This window comes from Manihot esculenta, chromosome 8 (assembly GCF_001659605.2).
Source record: "Manihot esculenta cultivar AM560-2 chromosome 8, M.esculenta_v8, whole genome shotgun sequence".
Lineage (NCBI taxonomy): Eukaryota > Viridiplantae > Streptophyta > Magnoliopsida > Malpighiales > Euphorbiaceae > Manihot > Manihot esculenta.
This window is the reverse complement of record NC_035168.2, coordinates 9737127-9752081: the sequence shown is the minus strand read 5'-3', so window position 1 is coordinate 9752081 and position 14955 is coordinate 9737127. Positions and strand designations below refer to the sequence as shown.

The following is a 14955-nucleotide window of genomic DNA, read 5'->3' as shown; positions in this document are numbered from 1 at the left end:
ACTTATGTCTGCAACACTCTTCATGTTTGTATTTTTTTTCATTCTAACACAATCTTCAAAGAGAAGAGTGTCAAAGTATAATAATATAACAGTAATTATCCTAAAAATATTTGGTGATTGTGATTTAAACAATTATCTAAAAGCCCATTTGCCTATTAAGGAAATAACACCTTTTCCATATTTTTTATTATTTCTTTAAAAGTAAGAAGCAAAAATGAAGAAATAATATTTTGTAAATAAACTACTTTATTTTCTAGACTTTGAATTTGATCTTTCAATCCACTAATTTAATAAATTGAGAATATTTTAATACTTTACGATTATTAATAAGAGTTGAGCGCTCGGCACTTTTTCTAGAACACTTTAATCCTTTGAAATCTCATAGCTTTCAAACCTCAAGAGTGATTTTGTACAACCACCCACTTTAATCCACTCGTGAATGCATATTTCAGACTTCGAAAGGCGCTGCCATAAGTCATAGGGGCCATAAGTCATAGGGGTGCGCATTTAGTCGGTTCGATTCAAAATCGAACTGAATCGATCTGATTCAATTCGATTTGATCGATTTTAATTTTTAATAATTTTTTTATTTTTTACATTTTATTTTTAATATTTTAAAATTTAATTAAAATATTTTAATTTTAATATAATTTAATTTCGTTATATTATTAAAAAAATATATTATTATCACTAATCGGTTCGATTCAGTTTTTTTGATTTTTTTTATCAAAATTAAATCGAACCAAAATAGCCGAAATTTCTAAAATTAAAAACTGAACCAAACCGAAATATATAAAAAATAGAATCAAATTTTCAATTCGGTTCAATTCAATCGATTTTTTCGATTTGAACCGAATATTGCTCGCTCCTAGTCATACCACCGTTAGCAAACTAAAAGAAACGAAGACTATGATGGTCAGAATTTTGGGCACTCTTAGTTCTGAAGAACATAATCCACAAGCCACATCTAGACGAACAACCACAAACCCAAGCAAGTATTCACAAACATGAGTACTTTAGCAAAACAGAAAAATGTCATTTACAGTAAGTTCCAGAATAAACACAGGAAAAAAAAGATACTATTCAACATTAGACTCCCAAGACTTGTAGACTTCAAGGTTCCAAACCACTCACTCCAATCAATATGCTGAAGTAAATAAGGTGTACCATTATGATCACAGAACACAAGGAAATATAGCATTTTCAGAACAACAGGGGAGTTCTTAGTTGAAAGGCCATCCTGAATATCCCATCTGGTGGTTGTTTTCATGGTAGGTTGGTGAACTGCTTCCTGTTGTCCCATCATGGTTAGAGCTAGAACTCGAAGAGCGGAACGGCCACAAATACGACAATGGATTCCGTCTTCCTTCCCTGTTATGCTCTCTTCCGCTGTAGTTGTTTCTACTTCGAGAACTTGAGCCTTGGTAACCACTACTCGATCCTTGTGTTGGTAGCTCCTGACGACAAACAGGGCATGAATTATGCTGAACTAGCCATGGGACTATACAATCTGAATGGTATATGTGGTCACATGGCATCTGCCTTGCTTCACTTCCCAACTCAAATTTATCTTTGCAAACTGGACAGTGTGAATCTGAGCGAAGATGCCTCTGGTTAATCTTAATGGTAGGCATTGCATCAATTGATGATCTGGTTGCTGGAGGAGGGCCCCGCCGATCATTAGCTGAAAGCTGTTCAAACAATTCTTCCAGTCCAGGGCCTATAAAATAATCACCAGCATTACCCCGTGTTAGTGCTATTCCAGGAGCCCCAGGGAAAAGAGCTTCAAACCCACCATTTCCGGACAATCTTAAAGGAATTTGGCCACCAAAAATCAACAGAGGACCAAATCCTGGATTATGCTCAGGAATCAAATCTGATCTCACTCTGCTGTCATGGCTTCTGTCTGCCAACCGCTGCCTCATAAAGGCTGAGAATGCTTCCATAAGCCCAAATCTTTGGTCACGATTATCTTCACTCTCCAATCCAAAGAAATCCAATGGGCTGAATTGCACCATATCGTCAAGCTCTTGAACGAAGCCTCCACTACAATAGGGGCAAACTGCATTTAGCCCTCGCATACGAACTGGCCGCCTGCATCTGTAACACCAGTGGGTATTTCTGCCACTTGACATTCTCTTTTGTCCTCCCTCAGTGTCGTATCAAATCTCTGTATTAGCACAGGACCTAACTCCCGTTGCAAGCACTCAGGCTTTAAGCTATCATCTGTGAGATGACAAACTGCAAAGAAATGCAGCAATTGTACTGTAATTAAACCAACTCCAACAAATAAAGATTTAAAAAAAAGTTCTGCACAAATATTAATTGATTTTCTGTATTAATATTTAGCAAAACCTCCATGACACTTAGCAATATACTTGTGTTGTGTCCTCCCTCACTCAAAAAGAGAACTAAATGGTCCTCAAATACATAGTTGTCATTTGTCTATCACTATTCACTATGACCTTATTTGGTATGCAATTTTTCTAAGAAAAGAATTGAATTCTATCAATAGAATTCAATTCAATTCATTTCTATTCATAAAAAAATTCATTTGTTTAAAATCAATTTAAATGTAATAGAATTTAATTCAAATCTTTTATATTAGACAAATTAATAATAAAATTTCAAATTGATTTAATTTATTCATCATTCTTATTATTTTTAAACTAAACACAAATATTTATCCTTATAAATAACAATCATTTTTATCACATTCATTAAAAAAACATTATTAATATTTTTATAACATTTAAAATCTGAATTTTACATAATTTTTTACCATTAAAAATATAAAAATTATTTTTTTTAAATTAACAAAATAATATAATAAAATTTTAATATTAATTATAAATGTATTAAGTATTAAAAGTGACTATTAAATTAAAATAATTTTTGTAAAGAGCAATTCTTAATTAAAAATGAGAAATAAATTTAAAATTAAAACAAACAAAAAAACAAAGGATAGGGAAAAAAAAAAAGAATTTTCAAGGGCTAATTTGATGTATATAACCTTATGTGAAATCATTTCTTACAAAATTCTAATAATTTTAGCAAGATTTACTTTTAATTCAAAATCAATTCTCATAAAAATTCAAGAAAATTAAATTCTTATACTATTGATTTTGCCAAATACAAAAATTTAGAAAAAATAATTCATTTCTTCTCAATTCCTTCAAAATTTGGCATTCCAAACAAGGGCTATAAGCATGAAACCCAGTGTGAGCTGACACATATCTATAAAGTAACCAATCCTACCAAAACCCAGAAAACTGCAGAGCTCCAAAGTTCTCATTTCCTTGACTAGGAAACTTTTCTGCTTCAATGGCTCAAGCCTCTACACATATAACCATGCTAGAGCCAAATTAAGTTAAAAATGCACTAAAGATGTTCATCCAGAGTAACTTTTGTAAAGTAGAACAGAACCGAATTACCTATTTAGCAAAGTATCTTCTAGCTTCTTGTAGTTATTTGATCAGCTTGTCATTTCGTTATCAAAAAAAATTTTCAAAAAGAAAAATCCTTTTTTAGCAAAATCAACTTTTTCTAGACAGAACACCCAATTCTTTTGGCATAGTGAACCAAAACAGCAAATCTAAGACACAAGGGAATTATTCCACAATTACACCATACTTGGCAATATCATTTAAGAAAAAAAAAAAAGGCAACAGTTTTTTTAGCCATGATCCATAGGATCTTCATCAAAATATTAACAAATATAAGAAAGATGATAGAGAAGAGGAACCTGGTGACACCAATCCGATTTAAACAGCAAGTACTATGAGATTAGCAAAAGGGGATCTGGCTGGTGATACCACTCAGATTTGAACAGCAAGTTCTATGAGATTAGCAAGAAGGGATCTGGTGATGTCTCTCAAATCAGAAGAGCAACTGCAAGATGGATGCGAGAAGAAATAGTGGTCAGAAGCAGCAACATGGGTGGTGACAAAGGCAGGTTTGAAGAGAGAAGCAGGGATTCAGGCTAGGTAGGAGTTTGGCTGGATCAAGTCATCAGGTGAGGAGCAATGCTAAGACCAGAAAGAAAGAGAGAGAGAGCGAGACCTCTCAATTGGGTTTTTGCGATTTAGGAACTGGGACAGAGGATAGGATCGGTATCTCATCTGTTAAAGATTTCAATAAGACCCGGTACACCACTTTATTTGTATATATATTAGATACGTTAAATACAAGGGTAAACTACACTGTAGTTTATGTAGTCCGGTGAAATGTAAAGTTTAGTCTTGTATTTCTAAAACTCTATTTTTGAGATCTTCGCATTTGAAAAAACTATGAATTAGTCCATGCCATTAGAACTACATTTCACTTGCTTTTTATTGTAATAAAAATGACTGATGATCTGACTGATAATCTGAAATTCAGAAAGAAATAAAATTTTTGTGTGTACGATAAAACTTAGCCTGGATGAGTCGTGCTTCTCTATTTTATTCTTTTTTTTTTGTGCTCTAGTGACGCATAACCGCCATCATACTACAATGCCACTTGTCGCTGTCACACAGAGTCGTACGTAAGAGCGTACCTGCCTATTCATCCTCATCAGGCAGCCATTTAATTCCTTTCTAATGCCCGTGCTAATAGGATCACGGCATAGCTGGACTTACTCTACTACTCCCCATCACATCAGATGAAATGGATTCCTCTCTGATGAGTCCAGGCCTTCGGTGAGCTCGGCCCGGCCCTGCTTCAACCGCGGATTGGAGGGTGCACTCTTATGTAGTGGGCTCTGATGGATTTTGGACTAAGCTTTTCTTCCAGGGCTCGACCTCAGCCTAGATGCCAATGATCCAGCGATCATCAATGACCAAAATACCCTTTAGTGTATATTTTCCATTGAAAACAATCAACACCCTAAAGTTTAGTTAAATCTATAGTTTAGTCTCTTAATTTAAATTTTTATATTTTTTCCAACTCATAGTATTATTACAAATTTAACAATAAATATTTTAACTATTTACTATTACCTATAATTTTACAAGTTGATCCTTAATAATATACTTATTTACAAATAAGGCATTATATTTTTATAAATTATACTTCAATATTATAATTATTTACAAATACTTATAATATTTTAAATTCATCCTTATATATTATAATTATTTACAAATAAGACTTTATATTTTACAAAATAATCACTATATATTTTAATTATTTACAAATAATCCATACGATTTTATAAATTGATCATAATTATTTACAGACAAGACCTTATAGCTTGTAAATTGATCTCTATATAATATAAGTATTTCCACATAAGCCATTATACTTTACAAATTGATTCCTGAATGTCATAATTAGTTTTTAAGATCCCCAATATTTTGTTATCCAGCCGGCCAGCCATATGATTCAACCAAATTACTAACCCAGCCTAGCCCCAAACCTAAAAACTAAAAATCCTTAAACCAAAGGCCCTAGCCTTATATTTTACCAAACCCAGCTGCACTCTCTCCTCTCAATCTCACCCTTCAATCTGCTAATCCAAGATTCATTCTTGTCTCTGCCATCTTCTTCTTCTTCTACTTCTTCTTCATCTTAAAATCTCTCATTTTGGTTGCTTCAATGTTAGCAAATTTGGAGATCTTCACTACTTGGAGACTGCCGTGGAACTATGAAAGATCACATACGCTCAATCCTATGTCCAGCAATATTTCAGTGTGGCAATCCCAAATCTGGGAGACCTTCACTCATTCCTTTGTTACAGAGATTTTGTAAAGCTTCCTCCTCTGTTGTTGAGATAGCCTTCAAAAGAAAGGGTGTATGGGTGTCTACGCATTTGGGTTTGTCGTTCTTGCAGACGCTGATATTTGATTCAATGTTTTCCCTCCTAGGTTGTCAGGCAATGATGTTAGAACTGGTCCTTTGGTTAATTTTTTGTTATTTGTTAATAGCATGGAATGTTTGTGATACTGATTGTGGATTTGATTTTTGCTGAGAATTGCTTACTGAAACATAATATTTGCATTTTGTTGATCGAGAACTTTGTGATATGTTATTATTATTGGAAAAGAAACAATCTATTAGGATTGTATTTTGGTAATGAGAGAAACAATGTTGTTTAACCTGTTGTTGCATTGTCGGTTTTCAACCGAACCGAACCCAACCAAATAGGTTTACTTCTATTTGGTTCTTCAATACTTTTGGTTCAGGTTTGGTGCTATTTTTTGCGATTTTCGGTTCGATGCGAAATCAAACATATTGAATGATCACCCCTAATCATAACATATAAGTTTTAATTTGCAAACAATAAAGTCTTGCTTGTAAACAATTATAACATGTAGAAATCAACTTGTCAAATTGTGGGATTATTAATAAATAATTAAAATATGTGAGAATCAATTTGTAAAATTTAATGTCTTGTAAGTAATAAAATATAGGGATTAATTTATAAAATTATTGAGATTATTTTCAAATAACTAAAATATATAGAGATTAATCTGTAAAATATAAGGTCTTATTCTAAACAATTATAATATGTAGGATTAATTTGTAAAATTATAAGGATTATTTAAAAATAATTATAAAATTTAAGGATAATTCATAAAGCTACAAGGACTTATTTGTAAATAAGTATTTTAACAATTTAGAAGTAAGTACCTACAATTGTATAAGTTGATTAAGTACCTTCAATTGTGTAAGTTGATTCTAAATAATATACTTATTGTTAAATTTATAATAATATTAGAATGAATTGAAAAAATATGTATATATAAAATTAATTAAATGCCTAAATCGTGGGTTCAATTAAATGTTAGGAGTTCTATTATTTTAGATGGAAAGGATATACTAAAAGAAAGTTTGGTCATTGTTTATTAGAATTAACGACACGTTAACTGTGATTCTAACAGTAGTGATAATTTGTAGCTTTTTCAAATGTAAAAAATTCAATAGTAGAATTTTTAAAAATATAAAGACTAAACTTTACATTTCACCATTAGAGACTAAATTGTAGTTTATACGAAATATAAATTTGTTGGTTCAATTGTAATATTTTTTAAAAATTATAAGCAAACTAAACGTATTTAACCATGCTCCTGTAAATTAAAACTAAACCAAACTAAATAATTAAAATGATGAAATCTCATCAGTTCAATCAATTTTTCAATTATCTTCCCACCCCTATAAAAACAATGAAAAACTCAAAAAAGCAAACATCATTGAAATTGATCAAAAACTGTTGTGATGAATAATTAGGAGGAAAAGAGAAGTTAAAGACCAATTTGGTTTGCACATATGAACTAGGTAGATCTACTACAAAGGTCATATTTAATTATGTAGGAAACTGAACCAATGGCAAGGCAAACCATAAGAAATTACCTCAGAGGAAACTAAAGGTAGAGACCAAAGAGAACAAAAGAGATAGTGCGACTGGATTATCTAGGAGAATGATTATTGGAGGATATATTTTAACAAGACATGCATTTTACATTTAATGCTATGGAGGGAGCTTTATGTCTAAAGAGAGAGAAGAAATATCTCAATAAAGATGGACCTTTATGTAAAATCTAACAATTAAGTAGGGATTTTGGTGAGTCGGATTTTATTTCAGATATTGAATACATAGGCCACCCTTTGACTTTATTTTGCTTAAAATCTAATACAGGGACCTTATTTTTGCTTAAGACCTAACATAAGAACCACATTGTTAATAGAACAAAATATTGAGCATCACTTTAGTTCACTTTTTGCAAGATCACAAGTGCATTTTGTTAAATATGGAACTAGGACAGTAAGACTGTTAACAATGTACCCAAAGAAAGATTTAGCAGATCACATGTTGCTTTGCATGTTCAATATTTTCGGGGCCTAATGGCAGAAAAAAGAAGCCAATACTTTAGCGCTTTTTCAATTATAACTAATTATTTTATTTTCGTCAATTTTTTAGCTCAATTTTAAAATTTTGTATCAACTATAGTTCATGATCAAAATTAAGAATTGGGAATGTTGGTGTGGTAGCTGATATGAGATCAATTATATTATTTATTCATTGTTGCAAGTGGCATACACTATAATAATAAAAAGATTTATAAATTTTCGATTTTTGTCAATTTTGTAGCCAAATTTTAAAAGTTTGTTTCAACTATAATCAACTTAGTTACTTGTAACCTAAATTAGTCAAAATAAATATTTTTATTCTTGATACAATGAAATTTAATATTTATTTCACTAAATATGGTAAATATAAAATTTTCCCTATTCCTCTCTGTATATTTCTTTTCCTGCATTTATGAACATTATGTGTGAAAATAAATAGAACTTTAATTTTTTAAAATAAAAAATTCATATAAAAATATTAACTAGAACATAAATATTATCATTTTAACACGTACATGTAATTAATGATCAATATATGGGCGGATGTGTATACATATTATTGAACGACATAAAGAGAGAGAAAAGAAAAGAGATGATAGATGGCAGGAAGAGATAGGGAGGAATAAGCTGAGAAATGGAGTTAGAGAGAGAGGAAGGTGGGAGAAGAATGATAGAGAGGACCTATTTCTCTCTCTCTCCCACCTGCCTTTCTCTTTTTCTCTCCTCTCTCTACACATCATTCCTTCTCTCTCATCCTCTCTCTATCTACCACCACAATAAATTTATGATTATTATTATTATTATTATTGATATTTTTCATATGAATTTCTAATTTTTAAAAATTAAAATTTTATATTTTCATGAATAAATTTCTTAAATATATTTAAAAGAAAAATATACACGGAGAAAGAGGGGAAGTTTACTGTTATCATATTAAGTAAAATAATTATTAAATTTTTAAAGTACTAAAAATAAATTGTATTTGACCAATTTGGCTTAGAAAAATTTATGACTATAATTTAAACAAACTTTTAATATTTGACAGTGATTAACTAAAATCAAAAGTTTTGATTATTTTGATTATTATACTATATATCATATCAGCAGCCTCAATTCTTAATTGGCCTTGAATTGAAAAAATAAAAAAAAATTGCCTATAATTGAAATAAGCATTAAAGTATTGGCTTTTTTCACTATTAGGCCTATTTTCAAATTACCAAACAACAAACTAATTCACTAATTGATATCTTAAAAGCATTAAAACATTTCCGACGCTTTAAAAAGTCTATTAGTTTGTCTCTAACTCTCTATTAATTTTACCCGTTAAATATTTTTATATTTAGTCCCATGATTTTAAACAACTTATTAATTGATCTTTCATGTTTTTAAAAAATCTACTAACTAATCCCTCCATATTAAAGGCATTTTAAATTTTTTTTGTAATACTCAACAACTAAAATTAACGTAGAGACTAACTAGTAAATTTTTTAAAATGTTTTTAATGTTTTTTTCAAAATCGAAAAAAATAAGCTAGTGATACTATAGGAATTAGTAGTAATTTTTCCGAAAAAGATAAGGGAAAAACATTAAAAAAAGATAATTTGTGATGTGACATAATATCCTGTAGGTCATTAGCAAATGACGTCCAAATATAACACTGCCAAGATATGCAAGCATGGAACTATTTTGCAATGATAATGTGGATCCCACTTGCAAAGAAAGAAATCAAAAAGAGACCCTTTGCCTTTCTCTCCCCTCACCACAAACTCTCCTAAAAACCTGCAATTTAAATTTCAAGTTAACTCCACACCAATTAACCTAGGAAAAACAATACCATATCCTCTGCCGCTTTAGGCTCTTCAAAGATGTCCTCTTCTACACTTGCCAATCTTTTGTTTTCTTGTTCTTACAACACTAACCCTTATTTGGAATGGCTAATTTTAAGAGACTTCAAACGAATTGAATTTTTTTTCTTAATTTTTGTGTTTGACAAAACTAATAATGTAAGAGTTCAATTCTTGTGAATTCTTATGAAAATTTATTTTGAACTAAAACCAAATCTTGTCAAAATTGTTAAGAGTTTGCAAGAAATTATTTCACTTAAGGCTATTTATATCATAATTACTTAATTAGCCCTTGATGACTCCATTTTTTTCTTTTTCTTTATCTTCTATTTTTTTATTTATTTTAACTTCAAATTTGCTTGTTATTTTTTAATTAAAAAATTGCTTTCTTTCTTTTAGAATTAAATTTAATTTTTATTAATGTTTAATATATTTATATTTGATATTAAGAAATGTATTATATTATTTTATTAATCTTTGAATAAAAGAGAGTCAATATTAGTTTATATGTTTTAATGCTAAAAAAAAAAATTACGTAAAGCTTAAATTTTAAATATTTTGAAAAATGGTAATAATGATTTTTTAAAAATATTTTCAATGTGATAAAAATTATTATTATTTATAAGAATAAATACTTATATTTAGTTTAGAATAATAAGGATGATTAAGGAAATAAATCGATTTGAATTTATTATTAATTTGTTAAAAATAAAATAATAGAATTCAATTATATTTACCTTACGTTTATTCCAAACAAAGGAATTCTTCTATAAAAGAAATGAATTTAGAATTCAACTCTTTTTTTTTGAAAGAAATACATTCTTGTAAGTAAGCAAATACCAATGATTCATTTTATAGGTAGGACCTATATATAATTTACATCCCCTGATCTTTTTTAGCTTTTTGTTATTTTATTTTTATAGCTAGGACCTATATTTTTAAAGGGTGGCTTTCATGAAACAGAAATTACTCCTTTTTTAACCTAGGCACAAGCAAAAATTTAGTAAAGAGGAAAGGAAGGTAAATTTCTAACAGAAGCCAAGTAGTTTCCCCTAAATTCCACATTTTTGTGTGACTATGTCCTGAAAAATAAAAACCAAACCACACTATTATTTCCCTAACATAATCTTACCAAAACAATTGAAAATGTTGATTAATTTGAAGGATGAGGAAGAGAGAGGAAACCAACAATTGTGACTAGTGGCAGAGTAAACAAAGCATCTGGATCAAACCAAATCATAGAACACTAACATGGTCTTGCCTTAGCAATGCAGAGATGTGCCATCTCCAAGAGAAAACAATTGGAATGGAATGAAGCTAATGGGCAGGGAGAAAATGCTTCTATTCATTAAATAATACAGTCTCACGTTTTAGAAAGGGAAACAAAAAATTGAATTGAAAGAATTAGCCTTCATGAATGTAAATCCAAAAGAAATGACATGCGCACACAAAGAAAAATATGTATGCCAATTAAGATTTTCAAACCTATCCAAAGTACATATTCACATACACCTACAATCAACTGACTATTAGACCATAGCAAATGCTACCAATTGCAATGTATAAAGTTACAGTGAAAGTTAAATAATTAAGCTACAATTAGAATTTCACGAGTTTCTAAAGTTCTTGGTTATTTACTCTCATGATTTTATATTGGAAAGTAAAGATTAGCTACAACTTCTCATCTTCCTCCACCCTATATATGTATAGGACAAAAGTGCTTGAGAAATGATTGAAGGAACAATTTTGTTTTCTTTCTAGGGCGCCATTTTTATCAAAAAAATTTCTGCATTTTCTAGTAATTGGAGTGAAAATGTCTTCTTAATCAGTGGAAAAACTTAAAACGTTTATTAAATCCGAACAAACTCATTAAAAAGGAAAAGATACTATAAGAAAATGTCAAGCAGCAGGCTCTCATGGCATCATAATTGAAGAAGACGAATGAAGAGAAGAGTAGGAAAAAGGTAGAAAGGCAAAGTATTGAGAAGGAAAAAGAAAGAGGAAGAAAGAGAGAGGAGATAGAGAAGAAAAGAACTAAAGAGACTAAACATTTGTTGTATTATTCAAACGGATGATTGGATACCCTGATATTACTATTTTATACAACCCTTCCACAGATTCAGCTAAGCTCACTACCTATTTATAACCCTCACTAAATGTTCCCAATCCAAAGTCATAAAAGAGAATTGCAAACAACATCCTTTAATCTAATAACTATTGTTTCTCCAATTCATTTTGTGGATGAAAAACCAATATTACACTTCACAAAATAGGTACATTAATTACAACGCCTTGAAAATGCTAAAGTTTTGAAAAGTAGTTGAATACTATAGAATTAATCCCATAATAATAATAATAATAATAATAATAATAACAACAACAACAACAACAACTAGTAAATAATTAAATAATAATCCTTTATTGCACAATGATTGTCCTTAATTTCTTAATTTTCTCATGGTGATTAAGTACCAAAGGAAATCTATTACTTAGTCTAGTTACTCAAAATTAGTATTCATTGTATTATCTTTCCCAACCATTTTTTTGGAATAAAATCCAAAGTTAAAAATGAAAAACCAATATTACACTACACAAAGTAGATATGTCAATTACAATGCTAGAGACATGCTAAAGTTCCAAAATATATCAAATACTATAGAATTAATCCCATAAATAAATCTTAATGCCTTGGATCCTTCAATAAAATTGAGGAGAACCAAACACAAACACAAACACAAATACACACACACACACACATTAAAGAAAAATCATAAAGAATAAATCATCAATAGGCGATGAAAGCCTAAATAATAGAAGAGATGGTAAAGCAAAACTTCCTTATTATATTATCAGTAAAGTTGTGGTCATCAATATCCTTTTCTTTGAAAGTCAATTCTAAAATATGAAATCCTAACTTCAAATACCATAACAACACGCTAAAAACTTACAATTTTGCATGGTTAGAAAAAGCAAAAACATTACATCTCAAATCAATTATACATGAAGACCAAATTAGAAAGTCAACTCCAAAACTCTAAAGCAAGGAGTGAATTCTTTGCCTCTGTAAACCCAGAAGACAGAGAGAGAGTAGAACAGTACACCCATAAGGATTACAAAATTAGAATTACATGGTAGAAATTTTGATTAATTTTTTGGAAATAAAAACAAAAACTAAAAAAATAATAATCATGGCTCCTAATTTGCTCATAAAATAAAATAAAAACAGCATTCAATTACAATTTCAAATTAACCTTGAACAAAATACTCATCATTCAATCAAATAATACTATGAGCTAACACAAGACATCACAGTTCGAGAAAGAGAGCATACAGAAATTGAATCAAGTTAACAATCGGCATCAGGGAAGAAAGAACAGGAAATTTGAGTAATGAATTTGGTGTTACCTGTAAGAGAGCTAATGGATCCGCCAGTGGATTTTGTGAGGGTGGAAGAGCAGAGTGGAACCCTATGAGACTTCCTGATAGGAAAAGTGGCTTTTATCCTAAAGCATCCACGTAGTCCCTGTTGCATAAAATGTATTTATTTCACTAATTGTCTCGTTTCGTCTTTTCAGACCCATGCTTTAATGCAAAAACAAACAAATTAATCTCAAATGCCACACGTTTTTATAATTTTATTTTATTTTAATGTTTATAGTTTATGTTAATTTTATAATTTAGTTGCAATTTAAAATTAAATATATTAAATTTTATTTGTAATATAAAATAAATATATCTGAATATTTATTTAAAAATAAATAATTATTCGAAACTATAAGAAATAAGATAAAATTAAATAGATTTATAATAGTTAATTTATATATTAAATATATAATTAAAAATTAAAAAATAAATAAATAATTATTTGGACTATTGGAATATGGACTCAACTAGGATCAATCTCAGTCCAAGAACATAAACCAAGGCCCATCTCTTGAGACTTTCAGAATCCAGCCATTGGATCTACTTAAGGAGCTTTGTCAAAAAAATCAGGAGGCAAAAACCAGCTAGTCAATAATTGCAAAAAGGCATCAGCAACCAGCCACCAACAAATTGGGAGAAAATTCCACTGACCAACAGATAACAGTGCATTATGAATTCTTTAAGGAAACTCAGCAAAACCAATTAGAAGAGCTTCCTTAAACCAGCCGTAGCCTGATCCAGAAAAAGCTCCTAAAAGCCAACCATGAATCATAAGTAATTATTGAGCCTCATCCTGCAGTCACAATCTCATATAGCCATGGAGGAGTCACTTCAATGCTTCCTAGATCCATTCCATCAGCCACCTATAGACCAAACGCAATTGCTTGGAAGGGCACACCTTAAACCCTAAAACAAGCATCTGAATTAGATCTTTGAAGAAATCTCCCAAATATTACTCTAGATTTGCACAACAATCAAAATATCCTATAAAATAATAAAATTAAATATTTATATATAATTAATTAAATTAATATAATTAATTTGAATTTAATAATATGTAGAAATTATTGTTAAGATCATAGAATTAATATGTGGGTCAAACTCTTTTTCCATATAGGCTTGAGTCATTTAATAGTTAAATTTCATTTTGAATCCAAGACCAAATATTAAAGTTCAATAATTTATTAATAGTGATTAATGAATTTGGTTAATTAAATTAATTTACATTAATTTAATTAATTAAATTAATGAAGATTAATTTAATTAATTATGATTAAATGATTAATTGATTAATTAAATTAATAGAGATTAATTAAATTTACTAAATTAAAGAATTAAATATGTATGTAGTATATGAAAAAATTGCTCTAGTTTAAAATAATTATATACATGATTTAGAGATTATTTAGAGAAAGCTTAGGGGTTAGGAAATTAAATCTCTAACCACTATCCATCCACTCCAACCGTATATAAAGGAGAGCGTTGAGGGAATGGAAAGGGTTAAGTTTCATTTTCTCCTCCCTCCACCAAATGGAGAGCTCATCTCCCTTCCGTGTTCTTCTTTTTATTGTTTTCTATTAAGAGAAAAATACTTATATTTCCATCATTGTGGGAGTTAGGCATTAATTCTACAACTCATCCTACCTAACTGTGAAAAAAAACCCTCAATCTTCTATTTTTGGCATTTAAAAAAAATTTAAAGATGAAAGATTTCGGTCATGGACCATGGATTATACTGAAATCAATTCATGTGGACAGATCAGAGGGTTGATATTTGGAAACCTAAATTTCACAAAGCGAAAATTAGATATGCGCTACAAGAGATAGGATCCTAAATTTAGGATAGTTAGTTTTTAAT

The 14955-nt window shown here is 29.8% G+C and overlaps 1 protein-coding gene across 2 annotated transcripts; it reads right to left on the bottom strand.

Annotated features, from left to right (window-relative positions):
- Window positions 1-996: 996 nt before the first annotated feature.
- Window positions 997-13214, bottom strand: LOC110621030 (probable E3 ubiquitin-protein ligase RHC1A). 2 transcript variants are annotated; one of them, XM_021765040.2, is made up of 2 exons: window positions 13080-13214; window positions 997-2241 (listed from the first exon to the last, which is right to left on the bottom strand). In XM_021765040.2, exon 2 carries the CDS (start codon window positions 2133-2135, stop codon window positions 1224-1226), a length of 912 nt encoding a protein of 303 aa, XP_021620732.1. In that variant the 5' UTR covers window positions 2136-2241; window positions 13080-13214; the 3' UTR covers window positions 997-1223. The 2 variants fall into 2 exon arrangements, with proteins under 2 accessions (XP_021620732.1, XP_021620733.1); XM_021765041.2 differs by lacking the exon at window positions 13080-13214 and adding an exon at window positions 3746-3891.
- Window positions 13215-14955: the final 1741 nt, after the last annotated feature.

Coding starts and splice junctions, on each gene's coding strand:
- LOC110621030 (XM_021765040.2), bottom strand. CDS start 2,135: ATGTCAAGTGGCAGAAATACCCACTGGTGTTACAGATGCAGGCGGCCA.